General features: G+C 44.4%; 1 protein-coding gene across 1 annotated transcript in view; it reads right to left on the bottom strand.

The window, feature by feature from the left end:
- Positions 1-14,832, bottom strand: part of LOC147881626 (uncharacterized) — a 160,092-nt gene that overhangs the window by 14,116 nt on the left and 131,144 nt on the right. The window contains exons 10-11 of the mRNA XM_087401222.1: positions 11,266-11,358; positions 10,565-11,134 (exon numbers count right to left, since the gene is read on the bottom strand). Coding sequence (XP_087257348.1) covers positions 10,565-11,134; positions 11,266-11,358 — 663 coding nt within the window. The remainder of the gene's footprint in view (positions 1-10,564; positions 11,135-11,265; positions 11,359-14,832) is intronic.

Raw genomic sequence — 14,832 nt, 5'->3', positions numbered from 1 at the left:
TAGGACAAGGTTGCCCATTGGCTGCTTTACTCTTTGCCATTGCTGCTGACTCTTTAGTGTTAGATATCAATGCTCCACTCTCATGTAACTACACGGGAACCAGCTAACTCTACTTGTAAGACCCCATATAAGGAGAAGGCATTTGAGTAGCTCGGTTATCCGGTAGGTCCTGGTTTGGACACCAGATGGGGGCCATGTGTGGCCTGATGGCTGGACGGCTTCAGATAGAGTTGGCACACCGCCAACTAGGCTACATGCAAGTGCGGGAAGGCATCCCTTGACTGACCGCACTGAGGGTAGACGGAGCATTTCCCGGGGCAGCCCACTCGGGTTGCGGGGCTCGTTTGGAGCCTCAGATGATCCCGGATGGCTGTGGGCCGAACGGTGAACCGTAGGTCCGTTGCTCTGTTTTGCGCACTGGTTCTATCGTATGGTCGGTAGCCTATTTCGGGACCGACCCCCAGTCGACCGTTTTGGGTGGACTGGGTCGGCCACCCAATTGAGCCTAACCGACTACGACTGGTGGCTATATAAGTGCAAGCCCATGAAGCCCATTTCATCACTAGCTAGAGACCACGAATCAGACGCGGATTCAGAATCTGGAGACTCAACTCGTGAACGAAAAATTGTCTGAGTCTGAAGCGACAAAGAAGTTCATCACCAGGGTGAAGAATCTACGCGATCAGATGACTGCGATTGGCATCACCATCACCAGCGAGAATCTAACACGAAGGTGCATACGGATTCTCCCACCAAAGTACAACGGTCTTATTACGGCGCGGAATACGCAAAACAGAAATCCGCCCCTCAACTTTAAGGATTTCAGCGCGATGCTTCTGGAGGAGGAGATGCGTCAAAAGACGAGGACTGGAGAAGATTCGGCTTTTTGGACCGGATCAAAGAAAGGTAAGGGTAAGGACTCTGGTAACCCATCTTCTTCTGGTGATAAAAAGAGAAAGAAGAAGATCAAGTGCTTCTATTGCAACAAGGCAAGGCACAAGCAAAATGAGTGCCGAAAGAAGATTGCAGATGAGAAGAACGGAGTAAAGAAAGAGTCTAGCAACAGCACGCAGGCGGTACCAATAGAGCTGTACGTAGCAATTGAGGAGATTTACACGGAGGTAGTTCATGTACCTGCGGATGAACCTTGGATCATTGACAGTGGTGCATTGCGCCACATGACCAGTTGGAAGGATTGGTATACCTCTCTACAGCCGGTAGGGAATGACATCATGGTAGCAGTCGGTAATGATGCAAAATGTCTAGCAAAAGGAAAAGGTACGATTGCCCTCAAGTCAGATGGAGTTATAAAACAGTTGTCCGATGTTCTTTATGTGCCAGATATCAAGAGGAACTCGTTGTCCATTTCTGCGATCACGGATCGGGACCTCAAAGTTCAATTCGATAAGAATGGTGCACAGATCCTGGATCTTCAAGGAAAGGTCGTTGGTAAAGGTACACAGCGCAACAACATTTACGAACTCTCAGCTTTCAGTGCTCGAGCGGATGTGAAGAACACTAAGCTGTGGCATGAGAGGTTTGGTCATCTAAACCTTAGTTCTTTAAAGGAGATGCATAAAAGTGGAATGATTGCAGAGCTACCAGAAATTTCAGATCTGCCCGATGTATGTGAAGCTTGCATGATGGGCAAGCAGCATCGGCAGCCCTTTCCTAAAGAGGCCAGCAGAGCAAAGACTCCTCTAGAGCTCGTTCACACGGACCTCTGCGGAAAGATGGAGACGGAAGCTTTGGGTGGTTCCTTCTACTTCATGACACTGATCGACGACTACAGTAGAAGGATATGGATATACTTCCTGAAGACGAAAGACGAGGCTTTTAGTAGGTTCAAGGAATGGCATGTAATGGTCGAGAAAGAATCGGGGAGGAAGGTGAAGAAGCTGAGATCAGACAGAGGTGGAGAGTTCACATCAACTGAATTCGAAAGTTACTGCAAAAGTCACGGAATCAAGAGGCAGAAACTCCCGCCACATACATCACAGCAAAATGGAGCAGAACGCAAGATGCGCATCATCTGCGAAATGGGCCGGAGTATGACAAAAGGGAAAGATTTGCGAAAGACTTTTTGGGCTGAAGCATGTAACACTGCAGTTTACATCCTCAATCGTAGCTACACGAAGGCTGTGAACGGGATGACTCCACTGCAAGCCTTTTCTGGTAAGAAACCTTCAGCTGCACACTTCAGAGTTTTTGGATGTGACTGTTTTGTGCATGTCCCTGATGCTACCAGGACCAAATGGGAACCGAAGAGCCGGAAGTGTATTTTCTTGGGCTACAGTGAAGAGGCGAAGGGTTACCGTCTCTATAACCAGGTTACCAAGAAGGTAATTGTAAGTCGTGATGTGGTCTTCTCAGAACAGCCGCATCAATTGGAGAAGGATGCTTCCTTCCCAGACAACCAGGATCAGGATATCCATCCAGTACCGCCACCAACAGCAAACCGAACTCCCCTAACGGTGCTTGGAAGGATTCAAGACAAAGAAGATGAAGAAAAGCCTGCAGAACCACAATGGCAACAGCCATTCCCGAAGTGGGTAAAGCAGCTTTTGGACGGCAGAGAACCTCCAGCTATTGAGGAGGAACCATCAGAACACCGCCGATCCAAGAGATTAGAGGAGCAAAGAAGGGCACAGGAACACTTGGTCAACTATGCTTTGATGACAGAAGTGATCCGTGCTAATGAACCCAAGTGTATTGAAGAGGCACAGGGCGATGATAGGTGGATGGAGGCTATGCAGTCGGAGTATGGCTCCATAATGAAGAACAACACTTGGGACCTTGTGGATCGACCACCAAAGCGCAAGGTAATCGAGACCAAGTGGGTGTACAAGATCAAGTACAAGTCCGACGATACGTTGGATAAGTACAAGGCTCGGCTCGTGGCAAAAGGATTTGCACAGGTACATGGTTAGGATACTTTTGCTCCCACAGCTCGACTAACCACAATTTGCAGTGTTTTGGCTTTAACTGCCCAAGGAAGCTGGCCCTTGTTTCAGATGGATGTGAAATCCGCCTCTCTGAATGGAGATCTCAAGGAGGAGGTATACGTGGAATAACCACCAAGTTTTGAGATCCCCGGTTCAGAAGGTAAAGTCTGCAAATTGAAGAAGGCACTTTACGGGCTGAAACAGGCCCCACGAGCATGGTACCAGTGAATTGATGCCTACTTTCTGCAAAACGGGTTCAGGAGGAGCCCATCTGATGCAAATTTGTATATCTTCAGAGAAGGAGGCAGGTGTATGATCGTAGTCCTTTATGTGGACGACCTTGTCATAACAGGGAACCATGAAGAGAAGATCTCGCAGACGAAGCATTTGCTAGGAAGAGAGTTTGAAATGATAGACCTCGGACTGATGCATTTTTGTTTGGGGATTGAAGTTTGGCAAGAGCCAAAACAGATCTTCATTTCACAGCTGAAGTATGCTGGAGAAATACTGAAGGCATTTATTTGGCATGGCTGAGTGCAAGACAGTTGGTACCCCTATGGAGGTTGACGCGAAGCTCTCAAACGAGGATTCATCACCACTGGTGGACGAAGCGAAGTACAGAAGGCTTGTGGGCAGCTTGATCTACCTGTGCAACACACGGCCGGACATCAGCTTTGCGACTGGTGTACTTAGCATGTTTTCAAATAAGCCCCGGGAGAACCATTGGAGGGCAAGGATGCGGGTGCTGAAATACATCAAAGGCACACTGGATTATGGCATCACCTATACCAAGGGCAATATCTTGACCGGATTCTGTGACTCGGATTGGGCAGGAGTCGTGGACAGCAGGAGATCAGGGACAGGGTACTGTTTCTCACTTGGATCTGGAGTTGTGTCATGGGTCAGCAAGAAGCAACCCACAGTTGCTCTTTCTTCTACCGAGGCTGAGTACAAATCTGCATGCTTTGCTTCTTGCGAAGCAGTGTGGTTGAGGAGGATTTTGGGGGACATGGGTGCAGTGCAGAACAAGGCTACGCAATTATCATGTGACAATCAGAGTTGCATGGCGATTGCAAAGAACCCGGTGTTCCACGCTCGCACAAAACACATTGAGATTCAATATCACTTTGTATGCAAGCTGATCATGGATGGAGAGGTCGACTTGGTGTACTGTCCGACTACAGAGAATGCTGCGGACATCTTCACGAAGGCTCTTGGAAGGGACTTGCTGGAGAGGCATCTTCATCGACTTGGCATTGGGCCGAAAAAGTAAGTTCACTTGCGGGTGGACATTGAGGGGGGGTGTTAGATATCAATGCTCCACTCTCATGTAACTACGCGGGAACCAGCTAACTCTACTTGTAAGCCCCCCATATGAGGAGAAGGCATTTGAGTAGCTCGGTTATCCGGTAGGTCCTGGTTTGGACACCAGATGAGGGCCATGTGTAGCCTGATGGCTGGACGGCTTCAGATAGAGTTGGCACACCGCCAACTAGGCTACATGCAAGTGTAGGAAGGCATCCCTTGACTGACCGCACTGAGGGTAGACGGAGCATTTCTCGGGGCAGCCCACTCTCGGGGTGCGGGGCCTGTTTGGAGCCTCAGATGATCCCGGATGGCTGTGGGCCGAACGGTAAACCGTAGGCTAGTTGCTCTGTTTTGCGCACTGGTTCTATCGTATGGTCGATGGCCTATTTCAGGACCGACCCCCAGTCGACCGTTTTGGGCGGACTGGGTCGGCCACCCAATTGAGCCTAACCAACTACAACTGGTGGCTATATAAGAGCAAGCCCATGAAGCCCATTTCATCACTGGCTACAGCAACCCTGATTCCTTAGTATCCAGCCTCCGTCTTCTACTGTTTCCAGCACGCCATCGAAGCTTCTTTTACAGGAGCGCACGGTTGGGAGGCAGCGCCATCTATTGTATTAGTTCTACAGTAATCAAATTTTTGATTCTCCATACTATCTTGTTTTCTCTCTTGCGTACGAGATCCTGTTATCTGTTGAGCACAGACGTCGTATTATTTTCTTACATTTAGGCTAGCTTATCCAAAGTCAGATTAGAGAGGGATCAATTAGAGGAATAGAGCTTCCTACTGGTAAACAATTGGTGTGCCAATAGTTTGCAGATGACACCAAACTCACACCAAGGAACACTGTGCACAATATACAGGGGATAATGAGCTGTCTTGAGGTTTTTTTAAAAGCCTCTAGGTCTAAAATTAATCATGCCAAGACTGGTATTCCACTCTCAAGGGGGAAGAACAACTCTTTCTAAAGGACCCAGGCTGTCTCAGGATACCCAAAGGTTCTGTTTTCAGGCTACTAGACATTCCAATGCGTTTGACATCAGAGATAGGACTGGTGGTTCATGGACAGGTTCCAAAAGGAATTGGACAAATGGAGAGGGTTCCAGGCTAATCTTGCAGGAAGGAGATTAGTGCTTATTCATTGTATCTATCCTATTTCAATTTTTTATCTTTCTTGCTGGGACCCCTCAAAGACAAATTTGGACAGATTCATTAAACTGTGCAAATCTTTTTTGTGGGGAGGGGACTCCAGAATCTCCACGGTTAGATGGTCCTTCTGCATCAAACCTAAAGAGGAAGGTGGTTTAGGTGTTACGGATGTTGAACAGGCAGCTAGGAAACTTTCTGCTTCTTGGGTAATCAAAGGCATCCTTAACCCCCAAAGTGACTGCCTTGTGTAACCCTGAACCCTGTAAGGCTAAGGGGAGTCCCCTGTGGCAATCCATCTAGAAAGCCTTTGAGGAGATTAAAGCTCAAATATCTTTTTCATGGCAATAGACTCAATCTGGGTTTCTGTTATGTTCAAGTCATCTCATCTTACCAATGATGAATTTTTGATTGCCAATACTTTGTTCAAAAAAGGGCTCCAAGGCTAGGGGAAGTTGTGAAACAAGGAGCTCTTCAGATGGAAAACTTAGCAGGAGATCAGAAGAGAGTGTGCCCTCACCAATCAGTGGCAAGAGTTAGTGCTTAACAGAATGGATCTATGTAACAAGGATGTTCAGTGGAGCGGGGGAAATCTGACCAACCTTTGACATTGATGATCTGTTCAAGATATTAAATGCTAGATGGAGACTATATGATAGCAGAGAAAAGTGGAAGGAAAGGTTCTCCAAGGTGTGGTTATAGAAAATACCGAAAATATGTCTGGTCTTTTATGGCTTCTACTGTTGGAATATGAAGCCAAAGTGAGTCAAAAATGAGTGTTCTAGGTGTCTAGGGGGTGTTTTATAGTCTAGTGAGTCCTAGACATGCCATGTGTCATATTGGGACTTATCCCATATACACTATGGCTTTCTAGAGTCTAGTGTCACACTATATAGTGTTGTACTTGTCTTGAGTCTTTTCATATCAGTCAACATCAAGCTCTATGGTATCATGTGAGTACTTGTATATTGTTTTCATTTTCTTTCCATTTCATTTCCATTATGCTTGTTATCTTTCCTTTCCATTCCTAGTGTTAGCTTGCTTCTCTCCCTACCACTATGACCTTTCATGTGGTATCACAGCCATGTTCCTAGCCCTACTCTCTCTTTTCTTTCCCTTTCCCTTCCAAGAGGTTGAGGTGAGAGAGGATAATGAAGCTACTCTACCTCCTCCTCCTTGAAAGGGTGCCGTCTTCTCTCCTTTCTTGAGCTCTCTTCTCCATGCCATGATCTGCCACCTCTCTTCTCCTTCCTTCAGCTACATCATTATGTGACCTGCAGATGATGTGACACTTCTATCCGGATCTAGAAACAGAATCACGGCTTTGTGTCTTCAAAAACGTTGTAGAGGACCTTGAGTACTACAAATTTCGATTTTAAAACATTGCAATCCGAGTTTTCTATGAAAAGTTACAGCCCTTGCAAGAAGTGATGAAATTTGTTTCTGAGTGCGAATTATGTTCTGAAGGTCAATGATTTGACAGCCCAAGCATGATGCAGCCAACTCAACGTGGAGTTGTCCATCCTCTTCATTATTGACCTCTGCTCCAGCCCGTCATTTGCTCCTTCTGCCCAACATTCTCTCGGAGCTGCTGCCTGCAAGTTGATGCCCGCATTCTACCCATCATTCTCTTGGAGCTGCTGTCCTTCTACTTCTGTCTGCCATGAAGAAGTTTCATACTTGCGCCAGCTCATGAAGAACTTATCAAGGTAATCTTTCCATAGTTACACTTGCATTTCTACTCTTTTCCAGCCATGGAGTCTTCCAAATCAACTACCATTTCGTTCGAGAAGTTTAATGGTAAGAATTTCCCTACATGGAAAACAAAGATGCATCTTGTACTTATGAAAGATGGAGTGTGGAATGTTGTGCGTGGCAAGGAGAAAAGCCACAATCAGATGAAAAGAAAATTGCACACTGGGAGAATCTGAATGACAAAGTTCTTTCTCTCATTGGTTTGGGGTTAGGTAATGACGTTATTCATCATTTTGATTTTGACTCCATTGCTCACGACTTATGGGCTAAGTTTGAAGAATTGTTCGGCAACAAAATCATCAATTCAAAGGTATTCCTCAGACAGGAATTCTTCAAGCTGCAAATGAAGCATGAAGACTCTCTTCTTGCTCACTTGAATCATATGGAATCCCTTGTCACTCAGCTTGCTAGTCTAAAGGCCCTTGTAGGCGAATATGATCAAGTTGATGTGCTCCTCTTGAGCATTGAGGAAAATTCTAAGTACCGAGAGATCATACCAGCATTGCGTGTGACACAAATGGGTTATCATGATATAGTTGCTATGCTTATTGATCATGACAGACGGTATGCAGACACTCCGAACTCCACTGTACTGTACTCCAAGGGTAAAGGCAGAGGAAAATTTAAGCCTTTCAAATGCAATCACTGTGGGAAGCTTAGTCACACCAAGGATCGCTGCTTCCAGAAGCTTGCCAAGCAACAACACAAGGATCATGTCAACTTGGTTGGGGCTGCAACAACAGAAGACGAAGAAGAAGATGATGCTTCGACACCGACTCATGCTCTTACTGCCGACATCAGAGATCTCTCTCTATTCAGAGGTCTATGCACCTGATGATCGGGACTTTTGTTTCTGATCTATTATTCCTACAACTTGATGTATTTTGGGGTCCTCTGCCCTGGGCAGTCCCCCTAAAATGATATGTATTGAGTGTTTGGTTTTCATTGAGTCTAAAGGTCCTCTGCCTTGGATAGTCCTCCTAAAAAGATCTATTGGTTTTCCTATTTTGGTGTGACTTCCTAACATGTCCTATTATGAAGCCAAGGGGGGATGTACTGTGGGAGCCATATGTATTGGTTTTGATAGGTCTCGTTCTCAAGCCTGGCCGAGTTCGAGGATGTTGATGTATTCCTAGACCTATGAGCTGGTCATGTAGCCATGCTATAACGTGAGTCTCTGAGCATGTTGAGTCTCAAGCCATGAGAGTGCTTGGATCAACCTCTGAACACTCAGACTTTAGCCTCTGAGTTATATAGGGTGCACAGTTTGATAACTGTCATTGTCATGTTTTGTTCTTGGTTCCATTCCAGTAGTCTCTCACCTTGCCTTCATGGGGGGGTGTTGGAATATGAAGCCAAAGTGAGTCAAAAATGAGTGTTCTAGGTGTCTAGGGAGTGTTTTATAGTCTAGTGAGTCCTGGGAATCATCCCATATACACTATGGCTTTCTAGAGTCTAGTGTCACACTATATAGTGTTGTACTTGTCTTGAGTCTTTTCATATCAGTCAACATCAAGCTCTTTGGTATCATGTGAGTACTTGTCCATTGCTTTCATTTTCTTTCCATTTCATTTCCATTGGCTTATTATCTTTCCTTTCCATTCCTAGTGTTAGCTTGCTTCTCTCCCTACCACTATGATCTTTCAGCTACTACACAAAGCTGTTTGGTCTAATGTGACAAGTTTGAATATTGGAAAAGGTAATGGTAAATGCAAACAATGCCCAGGTCTAGATGAAGATGTATTCCATCTTTTTATTGCATGTCCCCATGCTAGAAAGGTTTGAAAAGTTATTCAGATGGAAACAGGTGAACCCTTATGCTAGAAGGTCATTCTTCTAGGGGATGCCTACAGGAACAAGCACGACAAATGGTCACAAATCAAGGCTCATGCCTTATGGTTCATTTGGATTTCCAGGAACAATTTTAAATTTCATAATGTAGTTGTTGCTATTGATGTTGTCTTTATTGCTTGGTAGGACAGTTAAAAAAGTGACTTGAAGGAATGATTGAAAGCCTCAACCAAGCTCACAAGCAACTCAACCACAACCTTGATGAACACAAAAGTAGATGCCACCTGGGTTCTCATGCCAGGGCTTTCAGGCATTCTGATGACATGGACACTGATGCTGCTAGTCAACCCCCTTTTGCTGGACAATTCCCTACTATTGGACATACCTATGCTACAGGCTCCCCTTTCAACACAGGTCACCCTACTGAACAGCTGCTATCTCATTCTTCTGGTTTCCCTAATGGACCCTCTGCTGATGGACCTACTACTAGTAATTACTTTGTTCCCTCATTTGGATATGATGGACATGCTACTGGACCACTTGTTGGATGCTCTACTGTTCTCGCTTCTAGATTTGCTGCTGGACCCCCTTTTTTTTTTTTGTGAAATCTTTGATTGATTATATTATATGAGTAGCAACCTCAAAATAAGGTGCTACAATTACATCAACTGAAAATTTCAGTATATGCCAAAAAGACCTCATGATCTACTGGACCCCCTACTTCAGGGCCCTCTATTGGACTTGCTGCTGGACCCTTTACTGGATTTGCTATTGGTATCTTTGCTGGGCCCTCCATTGGATGTTGTATAGGACCCTCTGTTGCTGGATCCTCTGCCTCTGGATTTTCTGATGATTACTGTGATAGTCTCACCTATCAAGCTGCTGGTCACCTTGCTGGACTACATGGAGTTCTCGCTACTGACAAATTTCAATAGCCCCTGTTCAATGGGGTTTTTTTATGTATTGATGTTTGTGATATTACAGAGATGTGATCTACCTCCTTATCTTCTCCAATTGGGGGCTTGGCTGTTTTATGGAAACAAGGCTTTGTAATGACTATATCTTTTGATACAATATAATATGAATATTTTCTCTGCTCAAAAAAAAAAAAATTTTGTCATTCTAGAGCCAATGTTTGTGTCCAGATAAATTTAGTTTCATGTAGTAATTACAAATATTTTGAACTGGCTTAAGAAACAGTCTACATTATAACTAAAAGCAAGAATATGCTCCTGGATATATGCATATAATATCTGAAAGCACAGACACATGGGTAAGCACACGAGTGTGGTGTATGTTGTGGGGGGGATGGATGCATTGACATGCTGCATGTATCTAGACTATATCTATATACAGTAACTGGTCATACTTTCTGATGTCCAGATACAAACAGATGATATAAGCAACTTACATGATATTGTACAAACACACACATGAGCATAGAATAATTCGAGGTAAGATGTTGAAATAAGTGAGCAGGACCGGCATCTATGATTAAATGCAGCATAAATATTCTTTGTAAAAGCAGTTGAAGAAAACTTCAATCTAGTAGCATTATGTAGCAACTGTCCTTACCAACACATAGCCTTGTTAAGAGGATTGGGAGATAGCTTACATTCTTGAAGGTATTATGATGCATGCTCCTCTTCTGCTGAATAGACTTGTGATTTGTTGATACATCCATTGTAGCTTCAGGAAGGATCTGATCACATGCATCATCGGGAATGTTGTACCTGTTCGGATAGCCACGGAAGCTTTTAAGCTTTTCTGCCTCCATTGTACTGCTGCTCAGAGAAGGTAAATTGAAAGATGGATCTTGCACATGTTTGGTAATTTTTTTGTCTTTGTGTTTTTTATGTAATGTCTCACAGGATCCTAATTCTGCTGGTACTTCTTTTTCATGTTCTTTCAATTGCCCGCCATCTTGAAAATACCTCAAAGACGGTTGTTTAGTATGTTGAACCTTCAAATTATAACTTCCTTCTTGCACTACTGTAGAACCGTTTTCCCTCTGCTTGCTGAAATTTAGATCTGCATTCTGTGTTATCACCTTCTTTTTCTGAGTGCTAATGATATTTACACCCTCACTATGCCCAAATTCAGGGTTCTCTACAATGTCAGGACTGTCATCAGAATTTGACCTTTCATAACTGAACAATCTGCTCTTGACCTGACTGAAGTTTCTCTGCATAGAGAGTTTCAGACGTTCACCAGATTAATGTTTATAATTATCATTCCGTCTTTTTCAGTTTGGAAATCTGCATATCTTTCAGGAGGAAAGATTCAAATTCAAAAATCAATGGTGCAGGTCTGAACCTTTTTCCTTAAGGAAGCTGTGCCCCTGAACTTCGCCTTAAGAAGCCGAGTCTTTAATTCGGGTTCTAAACGTGAACTGACCATAGGTTTCACCTGTTAGAAGCACGAGAACAAAAATATTATCTTCGACATTTAAGACATTTTACAAGCCCAGACCCTCAAATTTATACAGTCTCTCTGAACATACAAATTTTGTCACAATATTAAAGGATGGAAATTGAGAAATCATATAGTACAATTTTTGAAAAAATTTGGTGACTTTTAATCAAATCATCTAAACTTGAGTATAGATAGAAGGGTTTCAATTATTCAGTGGTTTGAGCCATTAACAGGTCAAACATAACCACGAAACTGCATTTCTTTAATGTCTGAAATAATTTACTCTTGAGTTTTTCAATGTGGTCTATATGATGATGTGGTTACTGACATTAAATCTTTAACAGAATAAACCCCCCCATTTCCCTTTTTCTCTGTCCATTAGCATTCTTATTGAGATTCAACTGCTGCAGACATGTTTGATACGAATGCTGCCTGGAGACGATGGGAACTTGCAGCCATCATTCATTAGAGAACTCTTGGATCCAGATTGATGGAGTAGAGGAGCACTAAATGGGACAGACATGTGGAAACTCACTCTGGAATGGTTTGATTGGGGATGATCTCCTAAGAATTAGCTTATGGTATGCATCTCCATCCTCACAGGTCTTCTCAGGTGTTGCTGCTTTTGTAGATTGTCGTAGGTCATCACTGAGATCAACCAATATTGTACGTAGGTTGCTTCGTAGGTCTTCATCATAGCTCATTGCTTCGTAGGTTGCATCATATGTGGCATTTGTAGGTCATCACTGTCATGGGTCTCTCTCTCGCTTTGTCGTAAGTCATTGTCATACGTCATTACTATTGTAGGTCTATCTCTCGCTCGTCGTTGTCAAAGGTCATTATTGTAGATCGCATTTGTAAGTCGCGTAGGTCACATCTGTACATCTACCGCTTCTGTCATAGGTCATACCTCCGATGGGCTGAACCCCAAGCCCAACCCCAGGGGTTAGCTTCAGCTAGGTAGAGTACACAAACACCATGGCCAAGGTGGAGCAACCAGTCCCCTCAAACTCTCTTGCAGCCTCTCGACCCCAGCCGGCAAAATCCTCTACACAAAGACATAACAAAGGGGTGGCCTTAACTGGCACATGGTTGGCCCCCAAGAAGAGATTTTCTATCTACAACAAGAAATTTGAGAGCTTAGGTTACAGATGGCAGCTTTGGTAGCCCGAATCCAAGACTCTAAAGGGCTCAAGAATCAAGCCATAACCACTGAGTTAATGATTACCTAAAAGTCCTCTCCTCCCATCCCCCCAATTGGTCTCTACAATCAAGGATCTTGTTCACAAAGAAAAGCAAAAAATCAAGAAGGAAATAATTGTAGAGGTGGACACAAAGGTTAATAAAACTGACATTTAGGCTGAGATTATGGAGCACGAAGCCAGGGGCAGCACTGCACTAAAGATTAGAAATAAGAGCCCTTCCTGACAGATGGTTCAATGAGGAGGATATCTACAATGAGACTCTAGCACAACTCAAGGCAGCCATTGTCTGAAGGGGAGGTCCGCTCACTTTCGGAGATGTTACCAGAGGCCTAAGGCCACTGACATCAGAAGCGAGGACTCTGCATGGACCTATGACACTACACTACACTGCATAAGAAATGTGCATGGTGACACAAGAAGTGCTAGGAAGTGCTGTGAATTGGAACAAAAAGAACAAGCTCTAAAAGGAGATAAGGAAAAAACAACACTCATAACAGACAATGCAAGGAAAAAGTAGACATAGAGGGCACAATGCGAGCCAGATGCATATCATAGAATAAAAATGGAATGGAATAAAATATCAATGTGAACCACATGCATATCATAGAATAAAAATGGAACCTCGTACACCAATCCACCTCAGAGATGAAAATGGAACCTCATACACCAATCCACCTCAGAGATGAAGCATCCAAGATAGCAATACAACAGGCAAGCTCGTAGCTCTAGCCTCTCCCTCCCTCTCTCTCAAACCCCATACAATGATGAATGAATCCCCCTCCCCTCATCTCCCCTTTTCACCCTCGCCTTCCCTCGCGGGAAATCTCCTTCTTTCCTCTAGATGGCTGTCCCCTCATCCTTAGCCATCCCGCCGCTCTGTCTCTTCATGTCTTCTGCAACGGCCAGCTTCTGCCAAGTTGGTGCGTCGTAACTACTCCATGTGCACTGCATATACACCACCCTGTCTCTAACAAGGAGCTTGACCAGCGGTTGAAGCATGTGCACCACTTATCACTTTGGCAGCCAAAAGGTGGACTGTGTGAGTGAGCTTGAGCTATTGAGCTTTTTATTTCAGCATAGACCTTAGCACCCCTTTGCTCCAGCCCTTTGTGGCTTGTATGAATTTCTTCCCTTTTGGTGTGTTTTGCACTTTGTCCCATAGGACAACGAGGCCTTCCGCGGATGTTAATATATCTTTCTTTCTGATATTGTACTTTGTCTCATAGGCCTGTGAGGTCTCCCGAAGAAGACTATATACACCTCTCTCTCTCTCTCTCTCTCCCTCATAAAGCATGGAATGCCAGCACAAAGCTTCAAAAGAACTACAAAAGTAAGGTCATCTACATAGGATGGGCAACCGACATAAGAAAATGGTTCAGCAGATGGAAAGTGGAAGCATATTTGACCATGCCGCCTGAAAAGGTCAACATGCAAGAGTTTCAACTGTCTTTACTGAGCACTTTGCGGAATCACTGGTTGACAAGTGAAAAGAGGGTAAAGCTGGAATATTACCAACATGTTGGACTACATACATGTCCATAGAGACTCATGCTCAGTCTTATATTAGCACACCTATCCCCCTTCTATATCGCAGAAACATCGCCAGGTCCCGTACCAGATCTCATACATTTGCCATTGAGCAGGGAGCTTGGATACACCAGCCCAGAAATGCTAGAGTCTGTACCCTTTGTGGCATGCAGACAGTTGAGACGGAGGCACATGTAGCTCTACAGTGCCCCCGATATGCACATATCAGGGAGGACTACCAGCAGATACTGGGGGACTCCGCTCAGTTGACATCAGTTCTCTTCACTGCCTCTCCGGCAGCATTGGGATCTTTTGTCACTCGTCTTTTTACTTGTCGTCAGGAACTCATAAACTCCTGACCCCTCTCCTTGAGGAGACTCTTTTTACATTGTATCGAGACGGGTCCCATGGGTCATTTTTTGGCCCCCCGAGGACGCTAAGAAATTCTACTTCTACTTCTACTTCTCTCTCTCTCTCTCTCTCTCTATATATATATAAATATCGATGAGTTAGAGATGTACATACAGACGATGGGTGGTACAGGTTCTTTACTGGCAGGATCCACGATACCGATTCTCCTCTATGCAGATGACGTGGTTCTTATTTCTTCCTCCCAGCGGGGTTTACAGGCACATCTCCATGCACTCCACAGCTTTTGTCAGGACAGAGGGTTGTCTGTAAACCTTGGGAAGACCAAAGTCATGGTCTTCAACACGTCATACCAGGTTTATAGGAG

Source organism: Dipteris shenzhenensis, chromosome 30 (genome assembly GCF_047967505.1).
Source record: "Dipteris shenzhenensis isolate YYH24624 ecotype China chromosome 30, Dip_SZ_1.0, whole genome shotgun sequence".
NCBI classification, from domain to species: Eukaryota; Viridiplantae; Streptophyta; class Polypodiopsida; order Gleicheniales; family Dipteridaceae; genus Dipteris; species Dipteris shenzhenensis.
The sequence above is the reverse complement of the archived record's forward strand: the minus strand, read 5'-3'. Positions and strand labels throughout refer to the sequence as shown.